Source organism: Chelonoidis abingdonii, chromosome 9, assembly GCF_003597395.2.
Source record: "Chelonoidis abingdonii isolate Lonesome George chromosome 9, CheloAbing_2.0, whole genome shotgun sequence".
In the NCBI taxonomy this organism is placed as follows: Eukaryota; Metazoa; Chordata; order Testudines; family Testudinidae; genus Chelonoidis; species Chelonoidis abingdonii.
In genome coordinates, this window is record NC_133777.1 from 68,019,629 (window position 1) to 68,044,757 (window position 25,129).

At 44.0% G+C, this 25,129-nt stretch overlaps 1 protein-coding gene across 4 annotated transcripts in view; it reads right to left on the bottom strand.

The window, feature by feature from the left end:
* The window catches only part of HDGFL3 (HDGF like 3), a 46,770-nt gene that overhangs the window by 15,897 nt on the left and 5,744 nt on the right, over positions 1-25,129 (bottom strand). For 2 of the 4 annotated variants that reach the window (XM_075069655.1, XM_075069654.1), the window contains exon 1: positions 16,071-16,166. The exons of the other annotated variants lie outside the window; for them this stretch is intronic. In XM_075069655.1, the coding sequence (XP_074925756.1) occupies positions 16,071-16,160 (90 nt within the window). In that variant the 5' untranslated portion in view covers positions 16,161-16,166. Of the gene's footprint in view, positions 1-16,070; positions 16,167-25,129 lie in introns of those variants that run through there. 4 annotated transcript variants of the gene reach the window in all.

The window sequence follows — 25,129 nt, forward strand, 5'->3', positions numbered from 1 at the left end:
CGATGAAACATAAATGCCTATTATTTAACTGACTGAATAACCTCAGCACTCCCTGAAAAGGACTACTATTTTCCATAAAGGGATACTGAGCACAGCAGCCATGTTGCCAGCTCCCTGCTGCTGAGCTCAACCCCAAATCACTGCCACCCTCCAGGATGTTTTGGTTAAATCCACTAAAATTTGGATCTGATATTTCCCTCCATGCCAGCAAGATCAAAGCAATGGGGGGGAATCCTGAGTAGCTCAAACCAGGAACAAAAGAGATAAGTGCACTTAGGCTAAGACAGTGTGCTATAGTCACAGAAAAATAGCGAATGACTGGGACATCTGTCTACTACACCGCCTAACTGCTGCTTCGTTTTGCTTCTGGAAGGAAACAGACTGAATTTAAAGTGCCTGGTGTAACCTGCAATCAGATTGGTGGGATTTGGGTTTTTTTCTGAAGCAAAACAGATGGTGTGCTGGATCTTGAGCCACCCTGTGGGTGAATCTCATCTCTACATCGATCACATCATAAACATTCATTTCAATTACCCCTAAAATAAAGCAGGTGGTTTCAGATTTCCAGTTTCCTCTCCTTTACTTCTGTTGCTTTCATCTGCTTAATGAATAACAACTGCTTTCTTTCTAAATAAGCTTAGCACAGTAGTGCCTCCAGGCATTTGTTTGCTAGCCAAATGGCCCAGCTTTGGAGCCCGTTTACTAGGCTTGTGGTAATTAAATGCAGTCTTCGAGGTGCAGGTCTGCAAGTGGAACATGCACTCCCCACATCACTAGTTGGTGCAGGGGTTTCAGTAAAGCATGTTGCAATGGTCAACAAACATGAGTAACAGATCAGACCATTTCCTGCAATCTTCTTGAAAGACCTTATTGTCTTCAGTTTACGTATTATTGTGGGCAGGGATTGTATGTGGGGGCAGATGGGACAGACTATACTGTCTAGATAATACTCAGACTGTGCCAGACCAGTATGGATTTTTGGGACAGTAAGTGTTAAGTGGATTTCCCGGGAAATCCATAGGGAGAAGTTAATGCAAAAACAGATTCACTTGACACTATGCCCTCAAGAAAGGTACATTATCTGCTGATTACCTGTTAGAGAAGGGCAAGAGCAGAGGCCCGAGCTGTGTGAAGAAATGGCTGATCTGCCCAGCCTTGGTTCCAAAGCAAAGATGGATGAACTTGTAACCAAGGGAAAAACCTCATTGTGGGGTTTGAAGGACTAAAACCTACCAGAGTTCTAGGATGGAGTTGGGGTGACCTCTGAGGTAAGGCTTTTAGCATGTGTATAGGTGCTTTTCTTGTTTTAATGTTTTCTCTAAAGTGTTTTCATCTTAAGAATCAATGTATTTGCTTAAAAGGAGCTGGGTGGTAACTTACAGCTATTGGCAATACACTGGTCATCACCTTCAGAGTGAAAGCAAAGTGCAAGCAGTGGCTTGTTTAGGCAGCCTGGCTTGTTGGGGATATCACAGTGTCAAGTAGGGAGCTGTGCAGCCTTAAAATCCCTGGCTAGGAGGGAGTGAAATGTGAGTCTCCACCCAGAGGAGAGGTGACTGCTGGGAGCTGGAAGGCTAAAGCAAGTGCCCTTGGTGGGCCATGGAGGAGGAACACAGGTGCAGTTGTCCTGAAACTCCAAAAACACATTGTCAGGGTTCCCTCCCCACTCTGAACTCTGGAGTACAGATGTTGGGACCCTCATGAAAGACCCTCTAAGCTTATTTCTACCAGCTTAGGTTAAAAACTTTCCCAAGAAAGAATTTCCCCAAGAAATTCCTTTTCTTGTCCTTGGATGGTATTGCTCCCACCACCAAGTGATTTAGAAAAAAATGCAGAAAAGAATCACTTGGAGTCCCTATTCCCCCAAAATATCCCCCTAAGCCCCTTGACACCCCTTTCCTGGGGAGGCTTGAGAATAATATACCAACCAATTGGTTACAATGTGAGCACAGACCAAACCCTTTGGCTTTTAGAACACTGAAAATCAATCTGGTTCTTAAAAGAAGAACTTTATTATAAAGAAAAAAGTAAAAGAATCATACCTGCAAAATCAAGATGGAAGGTAACTTTACAGGGTAATAAAAAGATTTAAAACACAGAGGACTCCCCTCTGGACTCAGTTTCATAGTTACAAAAAACAGGAATGAAACTACCTCTTAGCAGAGGGAAAACTCAAAAGCTAAAACAAAAGATAATCTAACGCATTTCCTCACCTTACTTACAATTTTTGCAAGCTTAGATTAGAATCACAGAATGTCAGGGCTGGAACGGATCTCAGGAGGTCATCTAGTTCAATCCCCTGCTCAAAGCAGGACCAACCCCCAGACAGATTTTTGCCCCAGGTCCCTAAATGGCCCCCTGAAAGATTGAACTCACAACCCTGGGTTTAGCAGGCCAATGCGCTAATCATTTCAGGTATGTTTTCAGAAGATGTTTTAGCTGTCTGCTCTCTCTCTTGGCCAAGAAAGGGAACAACAAAGAGAGCACAAACAAAACTCCCCCCTCTCCACTGATTTGAAAGTATCTTCTTTCCTTATTGGTCCTTTTGGTCAGGTGCCAAACAGGTTATTTGAACTTCTTAAACCCTTGCAGGTAAAGACTCAGTACAGCTGCTCAGGAGGGATTTTATGCTACCCGTAGCTGTATGTTTATGACCCACATAAAGGTCAATTTTGTCGTAATTTTTCATACACAAATCCTTTTAGTTTATAAACAACCTCAATAAGGGCCCGGTCTCGTGGCTCTTAGTGGTGCTGCACAGTAGCTGGCTCCTCACGTCGTATTCCCAACTGATTCCTGAAGACTGGATTCTGCAGCACTTAACTCACAAGTAGCTCCACTGGACCCAAGGAGACTGTTTGGAGAGTGAGGTACTAACTCTCTGGGCCACAGTGTGGGGTTTAAACCCCAGCCCTGCCCGGGGGCAGTGCCAAGCTGCACATTCCTAGGACAAGCACTGGTGAGACCGAGCTTCAGAGAAGCCCAAACCCTCATAGTGCTGCTTCTTGCCCATGGGGTAGATGCAGTCTGCTCCAGCCACTAGGATGGAAGAGATTGTCCCCTTGCATGTTATGGCCCCACTGTGTAGGCTAGTGCAGAGCTGGGGGGGCAGTGAGGCCATGACCCGGCCTCTTCCTCCCTGCCCCGCTTTTTGGGTGTTCAGCTTCCCAGTAGGCCCTACGGTCCCTGGAGCACAGAGGCTGTTACTATCAGCAGCCCGTGCCTAGCCACATAAGGGAGAAAACATTTGGCCCTACATTTGGAATAATGGAACATCTCCTAAAGCTCCACTAACTTACACCAGGCCACCGAGGGGCTATACAGGCAGTCACAGAACACAGTCATCCCTGCCACATCATCTTTCCCTTAGGAAGGCCCCCTGTGCTGGTAGGTAGCATGGTATGCAGCCACTGTTCTGACTCTTGGCTGTGTAGCAATCACCCCATGTAGGGGTAAGCAATCGGTTGAGATGGTTTTCTGGCGGCTTGGTGCCATCAGAGCAGAAGCTGACCCATTATGTTTGACAAGGTCTTCTATACTGCAAACATATTTTGCTATCAAGAAAACATGAAACAAACAGGAAAGATTAACGACTGTGCATAGATACATATGTGGACATATAGAAACCAAAAGAACCGGGAATTTAAATTGCAGAGCAGTAACCACTGACTGTTATGATATGCAGTAAGTGCCTTTGACTGGCAAAAGCATACAGAAGCATTGCAGATATCCGAATCTCCCACTGAAATTTCTGGAGTCAGAGCACAGCAATCAAGTCAAACTGCAAACTGGTTAAAGTTGTTCATTATTACCAACAAAGACAAAGCATCCTGATATTTTGCAATTAGCTAATTAACAGAAAGAATGGCTAAAAGCAGCCTTCTTCAAAATCTATTGGTGGAACAGATGCTGCTCTTTCCCCCATGCTGGCGTTTTTATCTCCATTGACTTACACATTTCAGCTAAAGAAGGAAAATACATGTTTTTTAAATAGAGTAGTGTAAGCTACTGGGAGCCACCAGAATGAATAAATCCTTTTTTCAGCAATTATTTAAAATAATACATCATCAACACATAGCACATCAGGGTTGGAAGAGACCTGAGGAGGTCATCTTTCTAGTCCAATCCCCTGCTCAAAGCAGGACTAATCCCCAGACAGATCTTTACCCCACACCCCTAAATGGCCCTCTCAAGGACTGAGCTCACAATCCTGGGTTAAGCAGGCTAATGCTCAAACCATTGAGATATCCCTCCCCCTAATGTCTAGTATAATGCCTTTCTTCCCAGAGGATCCCAAAGTACTTCACAAACCATGAACATATTGCTTTAGTGAAATGCACTCACCACTACAGCTTCATCAAATGTAGCCTTCCTTGTATCTTGTGCTGAGGGCAAGTCTAAGTAATTATGCAAATACCAGTTGTGCATGGATATAATTTGTATGCAGCACACTTTGCATGCAGACCTCCACCTCCATTATTTGAAACTTTGGTCCAACAAATGTCTTCCACTGCTAGTTTCTATTATCCTAATCCTGTGGTATTTGAATCAAGCCAAACTTCCACAGAAATTGCCTAAGAACTGCAGAATGTGGCCCATGATTTTCAAGACTGCATGTCACTTTAACCACAGACTAATTCTTCCTCTGCTGTAGATCATACCCTACAAGTACAAGTGGGCAATGCTGATACATGCACATTTTTCACCAATTAAAAAAAAAAAAACTTTACAAAAGGGTGGGACTAGAAACAGAATTTAAGAATAAAAAAGAATTATTCTGCTCTAAAGGTGAAAAAAAATGACTCAAAGTGTGTGAAAGCAGAATCAGCAAAAAAAAAAAAAATGAAAAAAGAGCAGTAGCATCTCTGCTGCTGGAAGTGACTGAAGGCTACTGTACAGACAGCAAGAAATGACAATGTAAAGGCATCAATCCTTCCTTTGCTTCTGTGCATGCTCAGGACCATGACCAGATTTAAAAAAGACAATGAAAGGTTAACAGAAGCCCAAACAATCCAGGCGGGCATGGCCTTGCTAAGCAGGAGCAGCAGTCCTGCAGTTGAATACGTCTCTAATTAGCATCATATTTACAAAAAACCCAAAAATTAAAACTTATTTATGGCTGGGTTGCCTTAATCTTCAATATGAAGCTGGGACCCAGGAGCTTATGACTCTGATCCAACGAACGACTTAAGCATATATGTAACTTCAAAGCCAACACTATTTACGTGCTTAAAATTAAGCATATGCTTAACTTTTTTTTGCTGGATCAGGACCTACCCTTCCCAGAATGCAATGTTCCACGTTGATCCAGATGGTCACATAAAGACAGCTGCAAACTGCTCCATTTTCTGCTACCAAAGTGTATCTATCCCCAGCAAGCTCTCAATGATGTTTTTGCAATATTACTCTTAGCCACCAGGTGGCGCGATTGCTAGGTCTGTTTCTTTGAAAGTATAGTAGTTGACTTTAGAGAAATCTTATTGCCAACTTTGCAGGTTGGTTAAAACAACAAGTAAGCAGAGCAGAGTTTGTTGTGCCTGAATTTCTCTGTCTGACTGAATCGCTTCTTGGATGCAGACACGTTGCCTGCAGGTTATATCGACCCAAGCAAACCAAGCTTTACATGTTGCCAAAACAGGAGGGTCCTTGAGTGGGCAAAATTTGGCCACCCTGGTTTGTGGTTGTACCCCTAAGATATAAATGTTTGTGAATCCTGAGTAAAGGATATACAAACTTGGTACTGGCCCACAAAGAAAATAAAAACCAATTCAATAAAGTTGTTGAAACAACAAGAAATGAGAAATTTTAGGGACTGCATGAGCACAACTGTCTCCATTCTCTCCTGCCAGCTTCATTCTCATGAGCCAATGGGAGATTAAAACTGACAAAAGTCCTGCTCTCTGCTATGCTTAGAGATCAAAAATTCTGCCACGTTCTACATCCTCTCAGCCCATAGCTGTCAGGAAAGGTGGCCTGAAGGCATGACATGCTTATTCACAATACTGGGTTTCTTATTGTTGGGTTTTGTAGTGTTGAAACTGCGGTTTTATTACTTTACTGCGGGGGCAGGGATAAAGTGGGAAATGTCAGATCAGGCTGAATCAAATATTTGGGCTTGTCTGCTCGATCATAACCCTTTCATCTTCATGAAGAGTGCTTAGAGTGTGGACCTTTGGCCAAACGCATCCAACCAAATTCTTTAACCAGAGCCTCATGTGTTCCACACCCCTGTGCTCCAGAATTCAAGCTTTCATTAAAAAAAACCAAAAAACAAAAAAAAATGGTTACCCTTACAGTTGTGAGGGTAACCTCGAAAATGTGAACTGAGTGTAAACAGGTTCTGTCCTGCAGTCTGCGGACTGACTTTTACTAATCATTTTCAGATTTAATTCATTTTTAAAAATCCCTCCATTTTTTAATATGGGTCCTGGGCACCATTTCCAATCTGCCACAGCCAATGTCAGGAGTCTTGCTCCAGAGTTTCAGTCCAGCTTACCGCAGAATACACAAAGCCTCATATATTATGTGGTCCAGGATCAGTCCTATTTGAGAAGGCAATGGGACCTCGGGAGACTGCAGGTACCAGAATGTCGAATGGAGTTGGCAGATCCTAAAAGACGTAATATTAGAGGCTCATCATAAAGCTTTTCTGACGCAGAGGAAAGATAAGAAGAGCCACAGGAGAACAATATGCTTGCACAAGGACCTTTTTAGGTATCTAAAAACTAAAAGGGATACATACAGGAAATAGAAGGAGGAAGTTTACATGGGAATAGTGCGAGCATGAAGGCATAAAATCAGGAAAGCTAAGGCAAAGAATAAGTTACAGCTGACAAGAAAGCTTAGAGACAACAGGAAGGGGCTCTACAAATATGTCAGACAAAAAAGAAAGATCAAGGATGGTGCGGGTCTGCTGCTCAATGGAGAAGGTGAGCTGGTAACAGAAGATGCTCAATGCCTACTTTGCTTCACTCTTCTCACAAAAATAACATGTGACTGGATGGCTAGCAAAGTTACCATAGACAATAAAGGGGAAGGAATGCAGATCAGGATAAGTAAAGAACAAGTCACAGATCTCCTGACTAATCTGAATGAATTCAAGTCAGCAGAGCTTGATGCTACTCACCCCAGGTGCTGAACGAATTAGCTGAAGATATTTCAAAGCCATTGGCAACAATATTTGCAAATTCATGGATGACAGGAGAGGTCCCAGAACACTGGAAAAGGGCTAATGTAGCGCTCATCTTTGGAAAAGGAGGACCCGGGGAACTACAGACCAATCAGCCTGACTTCGATACCTGGGAAGCTACTAGAGCAATGTATAAAACATTCAATTTGCAAATACCTGGAGGATGAAAGAGTGATCATGTATTTACTAAGAACCAACCATGCCAAACCAGCTTGATTTCCTTCTTTGACAAGGTAACCGGTTTGGTAGATAGGGGGAATATGGTGGATATTATATCACTGGACTTTAACAAGGTGTTTGGCAGTCCCACATGACATTCCTATAAGTACGTTGGAGAAATGCAGGCTTGGTAGAAGTATCATTAAATGGATACATAACTGGTTAAACAACTGCAAACAAAGAGTAACTATTAATGAAATGATGTCAGATTGGAAGGAGGTCTCAAGTGGGGTTCCACAGGGATGTGTTCTCAGTCCAGTGTTATTTAACATCTTTATTAATGACCTGCATGTGCAAATAGAGAGCATACTGATCAAATCTGCAGATGACACAAAGCTGGGAGGGGGGTTGCAAACACTTTGGAGGATAGAGCTAAAATTCAAAGGGATCTGCATAAATTGGAGAACTGGGCTATCAGCAACAAAATGAAATTCAACAATGACAAACAAAAGGTGCTACACTTAGGGTAGAAAAAGCAAACGCACAAATACAGAATGGGAGATAACTGGCTTGCTGCTGAAAGCACTGCTGAAAAGGATCTGGGAGTTGTGGTGGATCACAACCTCAACATGAGTCAACAATGTGATGCTGTTGCAAAGAAAACAAATGTAATTGTAGGTTGCATTAACAGAGGTGTAGCATGCAAGTCACGGGAGGTGATAGTACTGCTCTACTCAGCGCTTGTTAGGCCTCAGTTGGAGTGCTGCATCCAATTCTGATCACCGCTGTATTAGAAAGGATGCAGAGAAACTGGAAAGAATCCAGAGGTGAGTGACAAAAATGATCAAAGGGATGAAATGCAAGCCATATGAGCAAAGGCTGAAGGAACTGGGGATGTTTAGTTAGGAAAAAAGGTGAGTAAGAGGGGACATGTAACAATCTTCAAATACTTGACAGGCTGCCATAAAAAAAAGATGGAGGAAAATTGTTCTCTCTTGCCCGGTAGGATAATAGAAAATAGGTTCAAACTACAGCATAGCAGCATAGCAGATTTAGATTAAATCTCAGGAAAAACTTCCTAACTGTAAGAACAGCCAGACAATTGAACAGACTGCCTAGGATGGTTGAGGGAACTCCTTCTACAGAGGTTTTCAAAAGGAGGCTAGAGAACCATCTGTCTTGGATGGTGTAGACACAACAAATCCTGCGTCTTGGCAGAGAGCTGGACTAGATGGCCCTCAGGTCCCTTCTAACCGTATGGCTCTATGATTGGAATGCGATGCTCCACTTAGTTGTGAATGGACATGAACATATTAAAGACAAGGGAGAGTGCAATCTGCTCCATTTTCTGCAAATTAAATGCAGCCCCAAGGCTCCAGCCAGTATGGCTCCCAGTTTGACATTTTTGTTGCATCAGATGTTATTTGGGGCTTTGGTCACACACTTAATTTTATTCCTTAAGAAACAGGGGCGACTCTAGCCATTTCGCTGCCCCAAGCATGGCTGCATGCCGCGGGGGGCACTCTGCCGGTCCCGTGGCTCCGGTAGACCTCCCGCAGGCGTGCCTGTGGAGGGTCTGCTCATCCCGCGGCTCTGGTGGACCTCCCGCAGGTGTGCCTGCGGATGCTCCACCGAAGCCGCGGGACCAGCGGACCCTCTGCAGGCATGCCTGCGGGAGGTCCACCGGAGCTGCCTGCTGCCATCCCGGCGACCGGCAGAGCGCCCCCTGCAGCACGCCGCCCCAAGCACGCGCTTGGCGTGCTGGGGCCTGGAACCGTGCCTGTTAAGAAAGCTGTAGCACAAAATATGCCTGCTCACCCCTCACTTGCCTGGGTCTTTAGTGCACGTCCTATAGCTACAGAGAATGCTGCTGGGATTACTGAAACACTCTTTTTAACTGCTTGCAGTTGAAGAAAATGCTCCCACCTTGAAAAAGAACATACAATTTCTGTCCCTCAAAAGCACTGATTACAAGAAAGACCAATGGTAATGGAGCATTTCATTCTTCAGTGCATCTCCCTCGAGATGGATTCAATATTCAACGTCAAGCAAGCAGGCTTTCTGAGAGGTTGGAGCACCTAAGATCAAGTGCTAGTTTTGACAACATTAATTGAAAATGGTTTTCAGAAAAACCTGAAGATGTGAGCCATATTTCTGGACCCAACAGCAGCATACAGCGGTTTGGCACATGGTACTCCTAGTCAAATTGTAAAGAGCACTCCTAGCCTGGGTAGTCATTGACCTTCTCCGCAACAGACATTTCTGAGTGTGCACAGGAGACAGAGTTAGTATGTGGAAAAGACAAACCAGTGGTCTACCTCAAGGCTCTGTGCTGCCACTGACCCCATTCAGTCTGTACACAAATCTTCTTCTTACCGAGTCCTGCAAGTTTGGTCACTTGCCTTAGGTGACCTAACACCGTCACTCCCAGAACTTGAAGATGCCTTGACTTGATTAAGATGGCTGAATTCTGTAGTCAGTGGCATTTACAACCAAGTACAACCAAGTCAGTTCTGAGTGTGTTCCACCTTTACAACTCCAGAGCAGCCCAAGAACTGGATATCTTTCTCAACGGACATCGCTTGAAACACAAATCCCACCCAGTTTAACACAGAGCAACCCCTAAATAGATCTCTTACATGTTTAAGCACCTGAGGAAAACCACAGCTAAAGTGAGGTTTCATAACAATTTTCTAGGCAAATTGGCCAGCACTTCATGGGAAGTAATTGCTCAAACTCTCCAATTATCCAGTTTAGCCTTCTGTTACTCTGCAGCAGAATACTGTACTCCATTCTGGCTCCATTCTTCTCACATCAAGTTGGTTGACACACAACTATATTCAACCACGAGCATCAAAACTGGGACAATTTGACCCACATTAGTCTTGTGGCTCCCCATGTCAAGCAACATCATTCCGCCACACATCCCCCATGAGGATGCTACAGCTAGAATGCCTGAGAAGTTCAATCCAAACCCAAGCCTACCACTATACAAAGACCTCTTCTATCACCCAAAAGCATGCCTATCATCGAGGCACCCATGGGGGCCTACTTGCCCTGCCCAAATTTCTCAGTGACATCAGTGTGGCAAGAAGAATGGTCTGCAGCTGATGTCAGAAACCAGTTTCTTATAGCTGACCCAACCACACACATACCCAGCTTTGATTTACCACATCACCCTTCTGAACTGATTTTGAACAGGCCAGGGTCAGTGTGCAGGCAGTCTTCACATGTGGGGCCAACAAGACGATCCCACATGCGTCTATGGCCAAAGGCAGTCATTGTCTCACATCACTGAGCACTGCCCTTTGACCAGGGCTGGTGTAAGGATGTTTCATGCCCTAGGCGAAACTTCCACCTTGCACCCCCCTCCCCGCACCCCTGCCCTGAGCGCCCCCCCCGTGGCAGCTCCCTCCGTCTGCCCTGAAGCACTCCCCCTTGCGGCAGCTCCACCCTGCTCCGTGCACGAGCACCCCAAGCACGCTGTCGCTCCTTCACTTCTCCCGCCTCCCAGGCTTGCAACGCCTACGCTGATTGACGTCACAAGCCTCGGAGGCGGGAGAAGTGAAGCAGCTCACCCCTGCTCCCAGCATGCTTGGGAAGGAGGCGGGGCAGGAGTGAGCTGGGGCGGGGAGTTCCCCTGCGTGCCGCCCCCTCCTTACTTGCTGCAGGCTGCCCTCCCCGCGCTCCCCTGCCCCAGCTCCCCCCGCCTAAATGCCAGCGATGACTGGGGCGGCTGAAGATCCGGCCGCCGTGGTCGCTGCCGAAGAAAATGGTGCCTCCCCAAATCCCAGTGCCCTAGGCGACTGCCTAGGTCACCTAAATGATTGCATCGGCCCTGCCTTTGACCAGATCTGATAGTCGGCTGAGACCTGTGCACTTCGCTAATGAGTCTACCACAAATTGCCTTGACAAGCTCTGATCCAATAAGATGACAATGGATTACAACATTTTTAGTGCCTTGCAATCCAATACTGTTTTGATATCAATTCTACTTCAACACTACAGTGTATTCCAGGGGTGTATTTGTCATTCCAACAGGAGTGCCCAGACACTTAGACACACGATGGGTATCAGTGTTTTGCAAGGGCCAGTGTAGAGCCTACTAATTTAAAAGCACAGGTGGAAATGTCCACACCAATGTAGCTGTTTGCAAGATCTGGGCTATTGTTAGTTTCACAGTTCAGTCACTTGGGTCACATTCTTTATACTCCTATTTACTAATCTCTGTAATACCTTTCATGGAATAAAGGTGTTAGTAGCCAAGGGTGAAATTCATTCTGGAGACAAAGGCACTCTGCACCAGATGCAGCTGTGCGGAGTCAGTTAAGTGACCATGTAAAGGGGCGGCTTCTGCAGCCCCTGGATGTTATGGAGAAAGTCTTTGCACTGGCCCGGTAGAGACTTGTGTTGAAGACAGGCTGGGGGATGGGCCACAGGATTCATGATGACATGGCTCTCCTGGTCCTAGTGTGGATGACCTGCAGCTGTTATTCCAGCCCAAAGGTTGGAGTAGTGACTCCAGGGGAGAGAGGAGCCATGTATTGTAGTCTTGCGTTCCAGCCTGGGGCGGGGCTGCAGAATAGATTTTGCCTCCCAAATTAAAGTCTCCCCATAAAGCCCAGTTACTCTTGTTTATTTGCAAGTAAAGTGAATTGCCCCAACATGAACCTAACCTGGAGGGAAAATTATAAACTCTAACTGAATAATAATGAAATTGTAGAGCGTAGTGTGATTGTGTTTAGCTTAGATCCAATGATTCCTTCTAAGCCTCATGGTAAACTCGAGTGGTAAAATTAAGCATATGCTTAATGGTTTGGAAGACTGGGGTCTTAATTTGCAGTCCTCCTCCCCTCTAAAAAGGTTAATATCTTTATATTTTCCTATATAAAATATATGTTATGTTACATTTATGCAACCTGACTTCATACAGCCTTAACTCAATCTAATTTGTTGTTTTTCCGTGCATGTTAATATTAAATATTATAATTATTTTTCCTTTAAAACAGAAATGACATACATAGTATGCAAGAGAGCTTGGTTTTCACCACGCTGCTACCACAGTAGCTGTTCAAAAACATGTTTTACATCAGTTTACTATTTCGTTTTCTACAGCAGCTGTGAAGAAACATCATATTACGCTGACTCATCTTGTGCAAATGACTAGGCAAAGGCAATTACACAGAGAAGAGGGCATGGTTACTAAGATATATGTTTGGAGCTGATAAGAACATCAGGAAACACTAAACGTATATAATTCATGCTGGGGTCCAAATACTGTGCTGAATTAGACCTCATGCATCTCTGTGGAGTTCAAATGTGGGCCTGTATGTCTCCTTTTATCATTTTAATCCCCAGTGTCTCTCATTTTGCTACTGTAACCCACTGGTGAGTGTGTGTCACAGGTCCCCCCTGTGCCTTTACAGAGTGTATATAGCGCCAGGGGCACGTTAGCTCAAGCTCTAACAAATTATGCTTTTTAGCTCCGGAGGTCCCCAGTTCAATTCTCGGTGTGTTGGACAAGATGGCGACCATCTCATTATGTTGGTCTTCCAGACTATAAACTTTGGGGCAGAGATTATATTAATATTTATGTCATGTACAAGGCCAACCCTATTGTTGGTGCGTGACAGGTAACTAACAATAACAATAATCATCATCTCGCTGCAACTGTCGGAGAAACTAACTTCCAACTGAACCAACTCTTTCAATACCTCTAAGGGTATTGCCACTCTGGAAGATGAGATGTAAGTTGAGCAACGGCACAGTGGTTCATCCCTCTAAAGAGACTGACCTCTCATCATCACCATCTTCTTCTAGCCTTAGTCCCATCCATATGGGGTTGGCTCTTTGAGTCCTTCTCCATTCCAGTCTGTCTTGAAAAAGTTCCTTGGAAAATCCACAGCAAATCAGATCCCATTGTATAAAATCCATCCATCTAGTTTGAGGTCTTCCTACCCATCATATTATTATTATTACTCTTTATTTGCATTACCGTTGTGCCTAAGAGCCCCAGTCATGGATCAGGAACTCCTCACAATATTTTGTCCTTAAAATATTTATTGTCTTGGCTTCCAAAGTCCTTACAGGCCCTGCTGAGCACAGGGCTTCATAGTATACACCAAAGTTGTAGTAAGTATTTGCAAGATCAGATCCCCTCCAGAAGAATAATGTGGCAATCATAGCAAGAGAATGGATTCATTCGTGAGGCATGATATTGCGTAAGAGGCCTTGCAAAATATTGGTACAAAATGTTAACAGTGTTTCAATGAGGAGCTGATGTCTGATAAACACATTCTTTCTACTGTTTTCACCTCTGAATGTAGGAACATGTGTCATTTCAACAGACGCGCCCATTTAAAAAAAGCTCCTTCAGAAACGTGACCCAAATCCTCCACAAATACACAAGCTCTAGGACAGACTCATTCAAACAAATGCAGGTAAATCAAAATCTTTTTAACCTACAAAAGAAGCTTGTTATCAGGGAGAAATGATTGCCATTTCTTAGTTTGCAACCACAAGGCTTAATAACTTTCTTCAAGCTGTGAGCATATGGCAAAGAAATGTTTGCATTTGCCATCAGTAGGGCAAATGGAGGTAAGAAGTGTGAACAACTGGTAAAGAAGCAAGACCCTGAAAAAATAACTATTGTTAAAGAGTGGGTAAGGGAATACTTGAACAATGTGAACATGTATGAATCAGTCGGTCCGGACGATACACAAAGGGAATCACCATCTATTGAGTTTGCTGGACCACTGACAATTATTTTTGAAAAATCATGGGTAGTTGGAAAGGTACTGGAATAAGCAAATGTCATACTGATTTTCAGGAAAGGAAAGAAGAATGGGTCCATTTTAGGCTCCAACTTTGCAATACACATGCTTCCACAGGCAGCATTGCAGGATCAGGACCTTAGACTATAAATTCCCTGGGATAAGCCTTCCTTCCTCCATATAGTTTAGGGCCCCTCTCCTGCAAATGGATCTGCACCGACTGACCACTACACATGCATGAAGGTCTGGGTAAAATAGTGGGAGAGGTAAAAAAAATTAACGAACATCTGGTGTGATAATGGAAAAATGAATAATAGGAAGCACGGGACTATGAAAAGTAAGACAAACATGAGCCCCTGATATTGCAAACACTTCCACATATGACTGATCCATGAATGGATGTAATCTAATTTGACTTTAGATATAAAATCCTTAATGAAAAATGAATTCACATTGGCTCAGATAGGAACAGTTGCATCTGGACTGAAAACCGATTAATAACTGATTGATTTACGAGAATGATAATGATAAAAAATAAAATCATATGTTACTTGGAGGAGGTGTCTGCCTTGGGTGGGTTCACTGTTAGGACCAGCTTCCTTTAATAGCTTTACCCGGTTCTGGAAGAGGGAGTAAGTGATAGTACACTTGCAAAGTTTGCAAACACCAGTGAGGACAAAGACTTGATTTGGCTCTCACACCAGCATAAACATGGAGAAACTCCACTGAGGCCAATGGCATTAGCAACAGTGTGAGAGTAGACTCAGGACCCTTGACCAATCAGAACTGTGGGCGGAAAGCAACAAAACAGAAATGTTGTTTGGAAAAGTGAAAGCAAAGGCAATTGGACACCATGCGAGGGAGATATCTGGGAAGCAGCAATGCTGAAAGGGGCCTACCGAAGATAGCGAAGTGCAGGTTAGACACGAACTGGCAATGTGATATGGCTACAAAAGAGGCCAGTGCAATCTGGGCTCCTTGTGCAGACACACAACCTGTCACAGAGCAGGGAGTGTGACAGGGTGTATCAACCCCACACTGGTGAGACGAGGGTTAAGGAGCTGCTCTGGATGAAGGAAGCCATGCCCCTCACCTCTAATGGGCATGCTCCCAGCAGCAGGAGCATTCAAAAGGGAGCAGCTCAGCTCAGCTCAGTCTGGGCTGACTGAGGAGGGCAGTTGGGTGCAGCAGCCTCCTGCCGATATGCCAAGCTGCAGGGACCAAGCCTCTTAGCCAAATTGCCAGAAATCTACCAACTACGGGAGCCAAGGGTGATGACTCGCTATCGCCAGGGAAAGGGGCTCCAGAGAAGAACCGGGAGGGAGCCAGGTGTGATCCCAAGACCGAGCCGTAGCATCAATGGATATACAGGAAACAGGGGTAGGAAGTGACTCAAGGAGCATGAGTAAGGATACCAACCCCAATGTGGTGCCCGCAGGCGCCATGGCGCCCATGGGGGCATCTAAATGAGCCCGCATCCTGGCTGGCGGTGGAGCATCCGCTGAAATGCCACCGAATTTCTGCGGCGTTTCGGCGGCGATGCCTCTCGATGACGCCACTTGCCGCCGACAAGTGACATCATCAAGAGGCATCACCGCCAAAACGCCGCAGAAATTCAGTGGCGATGCTTCTTGATGACGCCACTTGCCGCTGACAAGCAACGTCTTCGAGAGGTGTCGCCGCCGAAATCCCGCAGCAATTCGACGGCATTTCGGTGTTTGCTCCACCGCCGCCAATGTCCTTCATCTGGTGCCCGCCAGACGTAAAGATTGGGGACCACTGGCCTACTGCTTTGTATCACCCTGGGTCAAAACCTGGTGGTGAAGGGCGGGCTTGAATCCCCCCAGTTCACTGGGACAATACCCTGAGGCAGAGCCGCCCTGGATTCTCACCGTTGGGTGACGCTACTGTGAACTGTAGCTGCTAGGCAAGCGGCCCTGGACACTCACCACTAAGTGGTACTGCCAGCCTGGGGCACACAGGCTGCTCCCAGCAGGGAGATGACAGTTACACTCTCTGTGGCCTTGCTGTGACCACATCTAGTACACTGCTCCAGCTCTGCACCACAACAAACTGAAGGGAATTTACAGAGAAGCAGCAAAAGCAATGCAGGGGCTGGAGAGGCTGATAAACATGTAATGGTTAAGGGTGATCATTATCCCAGTGCAGAGGGACCACATATGGCAGTCTGCATCACTTCCGCTCCTGGGGGCAAACCGCACCTCTGCTTTCATAATCCTGGCGGCTTCCTTAGTAGCAGAACTGGGGTGGTCTCATGGTATAAATTGAAGGGAGGGGAGGAGATAAATCATATACCTCCGCTGTAAGGCAGAGATCAAAGCTTCCTGGGAGCATCATCCCTACATCTAGAGTTTTCCCCAAATGTCCTAACAAACCAATTTATAGGTAACATTAGGTCTAACATATTCTCCTAGCTCCTTAAGATCCATTTGTAACCGCCTTCCCCTCCCTGCATTTACTGCATTTCTTAGCTTATCACCATTTCCAGCCTTGCGCAGACACCTGCGCAGAGTCCCATTTAATCAGACTAGGGTATGTCTGACTCAAAGCACTTTCACACTTGAACCTTCATTTTGGGTTAGGATTGATACATATTTATGAATGGATTTTTCTCTCAAAACAATACCCATGCTATTTATACTTAGGAAGCTATACAGTGTCCTGGCTAGTAATAACAGAGACCTTGAAAACCCACCCCACAGACTGGAGCACTAGAGTGCAAGGTATTCATGAAAACAAAATGGTGCTCACGGTTGTCCAGTCCATGAGCAGCCAGAGACACAGGCACAATCCCAGTGTGACACAACACCCCATATTCTTCATAGTAACATTATTATACGAGTATGGTATAATAATGATGTATTTTATGCAACATAAGGCATGTGAGATATCATTGAAAAGGTTATGATTTACTGAATCTGATTATCTTATTTGTATGCAAGTATCATTTTTGTATCTGGAGTTAGGAATATTGACTGTGTATCTGTGTTACAAATATATTTACACTTGGGGAACACCCACCAGCCAGAATGCACTCAGTCGAGATGGTTGGGCCATTAGAGAAAACAATAGGCCTTAGAAGAAGCTAATCTCCCACCAGGGAGCCTTCCTGAGGATGCTACAAATAGCCTCCAAGTCATGGCTGCTATGACTCTACTGGGGCATGTGACCAGATCACCTGGTACTGGACTCCATCTTGGAATACCAGTGTTTTTCCACTGACTGGGCATAGGAACCAAGCTTGGAGACAAAGGGTTCCTGCCCTGTGAAAAGTTATTTAAGGCAAGGGAGTGACATCATCATGGTTCTTCACTGACTCCCTGCCCCAAAGAGACTCTTGGAAAGACTTGAGGAACAACGAATGAACTGGGGGGAAGTGCTGGACCCAGGCTAGAGGGATTTCTAGCCTGTGAAAGGAATACCTGGGTTTTTAAGCTGAAAGCAAGTGCAGCTTGCCCCTTAAGAACCTGCAGCAGCTTAAACCATCATTTAGGGTGCAAATTTGCTACTTATATCCAATCTCTTTAGTATATTAATCTTAGATTGTGTTTTTGTTTATTTGCTAGGTAACCTGCTTTGATCTGTTTGCTATCCCTTATAATCACTTAAAGTCTATCTTTTGTAGTTAATAGATTTATTTTTGCCTTGTCTAAAACCAGTGAGTGTGGGAGTCATAACTTGGGGCAAAAAGCTGTTGTATATTTCCTCTCCCCACTGAGGGAGGGAGCAAATTTCATGAGCATACGCTGTATAGATAACGTGGTATCTGAGTCTGTCGGTTGCTGATGTGTTCCCATGCATTTCTGAAGTACTATTGCTTGCTTGCTTTTCATCTACCCCACACTGTCTGGCAATACATTCTTAGGTTTTTGACAAAAATCTCCTGCAGTTCCCAGTACATGCTACTCCATCACGTTGGCCCTGATCCTGCAAACATTTATGCATATGCTTAAATTTAAGCATGTGAGTAGTCCCTCCAAAGTGAATTCATAAGGATCTGTAGGATAAAGACCTTTGCTTGCTGGCTGTAGCTAATATGTATTTATTTTTGGTAAATGTAGTAAAAAACTCTTATATGGGTCTGCCTCCAATTGCTGTTTGCATTAACAGCGTGTCTCTTACATTTTCTTTTACTCACTGCCTCCATGGGTTTTTTTCTGCAATTGCATTTGTAAGTAGGCATGCATTACCAGCTCCTAAGAGTGAATGCAAGTGTATTGGCTTCCTGGGATCAAACATCCTTTTATGATTAGCATCACTGCCTTCCCATCAGTCCCAACCAGGTCACTGCAGCCTGGAACCTTTTTTCCCTTTCTTCCCTCACTGCTCACTCACTCTGACTGGGTGTTATATATACACACATTGCTTTGTTATCTTATGGTCTTAAGGAAATTCCTTGGTGTATAGAACATTCATGGCTTGGCTTTTTCTTTCTAATGTTATATGGTGCCTTCAGTTCAAGCTGCTAAACTGAAGCTGGCAGATAGCTTCTCTCTAGGCTTTTACATGCTGCTGCAAGGCAAAATAACTTCTTGTTTCCAGTCTGTATTTTTAGGGCTGCAGCTGTACAGTAATTATCTCGCCACGCTGGTGTAAGAGGCTATTTAAAGGGATTTAGGGATATAATACATTTTCATAAACCTTGAGACATATTCTCTAGACTTATATCCCTTCAACCTTGGGGGTTTGTATTGAATATAACACTGCAGTATGTTGTCTCCATTCTTTTATGCTGACTTCTGAAGGCATTTCTAGACTTTAGGGAGGTCACACAAAAGGCTGGGAGATGAGTATTAAATCTTGCTGAAATCCAAGAACATTCTGTGTCGTTTGGGATCAGAAGTGATGCAAAAGATAATATTTGGGTTGACCCTGGATCATTTGGAGTATGTGGGACTTTGGAATGGAGAAACGGGAGTTACAGCATGGCCATGGAAGTCTGCTATTTTATGTTGCTGTAGTATTTATTCTAATTAGTCACTTTCTTTGTTTGTTTTCAGCAGAAGGAAAAAAAAACAGGTTTATGTGGGTCCTTCAGCTTCCCAGTCAGACAGTAAAACAAAAAACAAAGCAAGACTGGAAATGAATCTGCACTTTATTTCCAATTTCTGTATCAGGTTTAGAACTAATCATTACAAAAAATGATGTAAAACACTCTGAAAAATCCAAACCCAGAAATGCAGAGCCTTTTCTGAGAGTAGGAAATGAGGGGAGGCTGGATCAATTTCCTCCTTTAAGTTTTAGAAGGTTTACCTCATGAAACTACCTCTTCTGCCAAGTATTTCTTGGACTTCTGTAAAATACTGTTTATTCTAGTTGCTCCTCTTGTGAATCATCCAAACTACTGGAGCCTTTTTTGTTGATGCTGCCTCTGTCAGAGTGCAGAGTTAAATGGTGGGCTTTCATTGCAACATGCACCACCTAGATTTTAGGCTTCTGGCTCACTAAAATATTTTTCATAGACTCATAGCAGTTAGAGACATAAAGGACCTATTAAGTCATCTAGGGCTAGATCTGTAAACGTATTTTGGTGCCTAGAGATGCAAATAAGCTTCCAGGCACTTTTGAAAACGTCAGTGGGTGCCTATCTGCATCCTTAGGCATGTAAATAACTTTAAAAATATGGCCCCTAGTCAACATTTTGCCAGTGAAGGATTGTTCCATATAGTATATTTTCTAGTTGTTGTTACCATTTATTATGCATATTCAAGTTACGTTTAGAGGTTACTGTACTAGCCCACATGTAGAAAAGATCTCTGCCACAGAAGGGCTTACAGTTCAAATTAAGATTTAAATCTCCAAAGCGAGTTGCTTCTCCATTACTGATTAATCCATATCACTGTCAGGAAGCCCTCTTGATCTTTCTTCAAAGGACAGTCATGTATCCTTTGAAAGTGTTTATTACCACCAGTTATATTGTTGCAAGCTATTATAAACATATGTTTCTATATGTTAACACTCACCTTTCCACATTTAGTGTAACACAACATTAAGGTTGGGAAATCAAGCACTCACTAGCAGGAAATGCAAACTTAAAGTTGAAAGCACAAACCTTAACGTTGTTCCCTGCGTTTATATCAGTTTGTATAGCAGTTAGTGCCATGGAGGCTAATCTCAGTTGGAGCCTCTAAAATCTACTTTAATGCAAATAAAATACAATAAGACAAGGAATTTATACTCTGCCAGTATCATCATACATTATTTGTCAATTAATAGAGCATATGTCAATTATAATATAAACTAGCAATTTTTATATTTCTCTGGAGTGAGTTATAATTAAGTACATACAGTTTTGAGAACCTTATTCACTGCAAGTTTCACTCAGGAGACAGATTCACCACTAGCATAAGCAAGATTTCCATGGGATTATGTCCACTTACAATAATAATAGCTTTGACCTGAAATCCACAAAACAAGCAATGATTGATGAACACCAGTTCAGTAGCTTTAAAGTTATGAGGGAAAAAAGAAATCCAACAGAAAAACTTAAGTGCTCATGTGCAAAAAACTTTCAATACTCATTGCTTCAAAGTTACTGAACCAATAACCTGCATTCTTGCCTATTTCTTAAATTCACTCAGATTTACAAAAGACAGCCCATAGTTAAACAAAATAGATTCAGCTCCTGTTATTTGTGTACAAAACTCTCACCTGAGCACTTGGAGATGGTTGTTTAAAATAACAACAAGCCATTGAATTTAAAAAAAAAATAAAAAGATGATGAATTTTGCTGAAATTTCCCTGGAACAGTTACATCTGGGCTGAGTCCAAGCATGGAACATTTCAGCCCAAAAGGGAATTTGTCTCTCAGAAGTTAAAAGCAACTGGAAAGTGGGGTTTATCATGAACGTTACATTAAACCTTCATTATAGCAGTCATTGCAGTCCCTGCATGACCCTCACCTGAATTCTGTTTTAAAGCATGCTTCCAAACACAGCACAAGATAAAGAGCGTGAAATTAGAGAAGATCCCACACACCCCAAATACAGGGAAATTTACACTTACATTTTTCATTATTTCTTTTGGAAAATGAAGGAGATAGTACATGATGTATTCAGCTAACAATATTAACTATAAATACAATGAGCCACTGAAGTCAATAAAAGAGCATTCTCTTATATCTGCTCCATCATTTGCAAATAAGGCTTAAATTCAGATTATCTAAGCAAAATGTGTAAAAAGTCTTGAAGGTAAGAAAGGATTCCATGAAGGGCTTATCTCACTACATTTCATATGTAGAACATCGGGTGTAGCCACAGGAGTTTTGCATGCAAAACCCCTTATAAAGCAGGAGCTTAACAGCTGATCATGAAATCACGGCATAGATTGATCCAATATGACAAACTAATGGAGAAAGCCTACCAGGCAATACTAGTTGCACAATTCTGATAGTGACAAAAGCATAAGAGTGTGTGACAGAGTGACCCTGGTCACTGGGTTTGCTGTAGCACAGGGAACAGTACAAGCTTAGTTGAAGCCATTAATATACTTTTTGTTGAGGGGTTGTGAGCACGAAGGTGATCATCACTGAGCTAACGAGGTATTTGGAAGGATCAGGGTACAAGTGGGAGGAACAGGAAGCAAGGGGCAGCTCAGAAGGTGAGCCTAGCCGAAGGAGTGAATGTGGCACGGACTCCTCTCCTTGCTGTATACCTGCATTACATGGTCTTAATTTGGAAGAAAAGAAAACACACACACACACAGACGTTGGTGAAAAGATAACAACCTGGTATGTGTTATCTTACCAAATTGGCCAGGCAGTGGAGTACACTGAGTAGTGGCAGAGGTGCCCTGTGATGTGTGGGAGTTGGTCCAGGATTAATAACTCCCTCAGCTGATAAGGAGACTTGAGAGGGACATGTATGAAGGCAGGAGATCCAAGCACCATGGACCTGATGTTGTGCTGGAGGAGATGCAGAAGACCCAGCAGGCAGGGATGCAAGCACTTCTGAGTTGGCAGGTGCAGCCCCAGCAAACATTACAACCATTCATCAAGGAGCAGGCCCAGGTACAGGACAGCTCCTGTCGAGTCCAGTGAGCAGACTGGAAATAGAAATGTGGGCCTGGGACTGTGTAAGATGGCCCTGGGGGATGACCCTGATGCCTTTTTACTACTCTTTGAGCAGGTGGCTACTAGCCCCAAATACAACAAGAGTGCATGGGCACTTGGGCCAACCCCTTATCTGGGCAGTGAGGCTCAGGCACTCTATTTAGCCTTGAGCAAATACACTAGGCCAAAGACTATGATACGCTGAAGTCTGTTATTTCAGACAGGGTCGACCTGTCTGAATATCGCCAAATATTGATAAATAATGCCAAAAATTCAGGGCAGCCAGCTGGAACAGTGGGATATGTCCCAGGGCCTTTGCACAGAAATGATCAGACTAGGCCACTAGATGGTTGCATACAGCTGGACAGACAGCTCATCGAGACCCCAGTTGACTCCATTATTCTGGAGCCATTCAAACAGCGCCTCCCTGCAACTACATGGGTCTGAGTTTGGAGGAACTAGCCAGAATCATTACAGGCAGTGGTAAAATTAACAGAGGAGTCTGTGGAAGCAAACTTTCCATGGAAAGAGCTCCATACCCCTATAATTAAGGGAGGGGCGGGGACCTCATACAGCAAAGCCTGGGAAGGGGATGCCACGGGCAAACAATGATGCCCCTGCTGCCTGCGCAGTAGTCTGCAACCAGTACAAGGGCCAAGAACACATAAAGAGAAACTGCCCCTGCATGGACTGTGGGTTTGTGGAGTTTTGTGGGTGGGGACCTGAGATAAGAAAAATTCCAGCTGAAGTAGGCTGAAGAACGACAAGGGGCTTTATGAATTCAGTGGCAATGTGTTCCCTCATACGGAACACCTTGGTTAGGCTGCAGTGGCGACAAGAGAGGTTGATGATAACTATTTATTGTATATGTCAGGAAAGGAGCCCTTATCCCGTGGCGGTTATCCCATTGGAAGTAGAAGGAAAGTGTAGATGGCAGTAAGTAGGGCTAGTAAAGTCTTTGCCTTACTCAGCAATGTTAAGAACAGACTGGATCTCATTACCTTTATGCAAAAAAGGTTGATGATGGAGGGAAGGGACCCCAACCAGTGGGTCTGTGCAAAAAGCTCACGAGTGTCGATCCTTCCAGGTCCAGTATATGATAACAGACAGATGATAACAATCTTAGAAAGATGAAACACACTGGAGGACTTGAGGGGAGGAAGAAAAATTGAGAAGGGGAAAACGAAGCAGGTAATGTGAGATCAGGGACACCTAGAGAAGGAGGATGGAGGCTCAGCCAACTTCCAGGAGGAACAAGTCCTGGGCAAGCTGGAGAACAAGCTGAAGACAGAGGGGGGTCCCGACAAGGAACCCTTGGTGGGTGAACCTACCCTGACAGTCCCAAACCAGGGCCAAGATAAGTCAGGGGAAGAGAGGGGTCCTGAGAATGGGGCTCTAGAGAGACAATTCATGCAGATAGATATAAACCACGAGCCAAGTAAACTGGAGGAGAGATCAGTGAGGTGTGACTGGTGCAATGACCTATAGCCTGAGGCGGAGATGTGGAGAAAACCTCCACTCTCAAATGTACATTTCGTTGATGGAAGGAAGGCAGGAGACCATGGAAGGCCAGCTGCAAAAGGAACAGGAACCCCTAGCAGAACCCTAACCCCACAAAGAGGATGGGGCATGGGCAGCAAAGACGACCTCTTCCAGAGGCAAGAAAAGGCCTCAGGAGAAATAAGTGGGGAGGTATGAGACAGGGCACAACTAGTAGCACCCTAGTCACTGGGTTTGCTGTAGCACTGGGAAGAGTACAGGCTTAATTGAAGCCAATTATACACTGTGTTGGGGGACTGAGCACCTGGATAGTAATCACTGGGCTAATGAGGCAATTTGGGCAGAAGTAAGTTGGATGAACAGGAAGCAAGGCTCAGCTCAGAAAGTGAGCCTGGGCTGCAGAAAGAAGGTGGCACAGAAGTCTCCCATTGCTGCACGCCTGCATTACACTTGTTACTTTGTAAGAAAAGAACACACACACACCTTGGTGAAAAGGTAACAACCTGGTGTGTGTTTGTGACCGTGACACCACACAAGCTGGACAGGCAGTGGAATACACTGGGTTGCACCAGTGGTCCCCTGTGACAGATAGATAACGAGAGGGTGGAAAAGTAGGAATAGGCTGAGAGAGACTGAGATTTAGCTGCAGGGCAAAAAGTGATAGCAGAAGACCAGAGCAACAACAGGGGAAGGATGGAGAAAAAGCACAGAGTGATCTTTAAGCAAATGGGAAAGGACTGGACAGGTCCCAAACGGCCAAAGAGAAAAGCTCATAGATTGCAACTGGTTTTGGCATGAAAATATAGAGAAAGATCTGCTGCCTGTTTTTGATGGGCTCTTTGAAGTTTTCTGGATCTAAACCATTTTTGTCTGTCATTCTTTGCCAAAAAGGATAAACTCTGCCAGGGAAACCCTACCTCTCTTGTCCTTTGTCCAATAAGAAAACAAATGGTCTCTTTAAAATATCAAACACTTTAAAATGTAGAACCGTACTTCCATGATTGTTTGAGGGATCAGTGATATTTCCAAGATGCCATACATACAAATTTTAGTTAGTAAATTGTTGTTAGTTAAGTATCTAGCATATTAACTTACTGTGTCAAAATCAGGGTCCTGGTCCTGCCCTGGAATCCGTCAGTGAAGATGCTGTGATCATGCACAGTCTTGTAGAAGTTCACATTAGTGGATCCCAATTCAAAATCAGGGTCATAATTTGTTTCTAAAATTTCTGTGCATGTGTCTTAAATGTATTTTTCCACACTGTTCTTCACTGTTTTATTGAAGAGTGAATATTAAGACTGAAGGTATTATTTCACATTTTGGTAGGGTGTTTTTTTTTTAAAGGTTCTTTAATACAGTACCATAGTGTTAATAGTGTTACTCTTCTAGGCAACAATCCAGCAAAGCACATGGTTAACTTTAACTTAAGTTCCACAC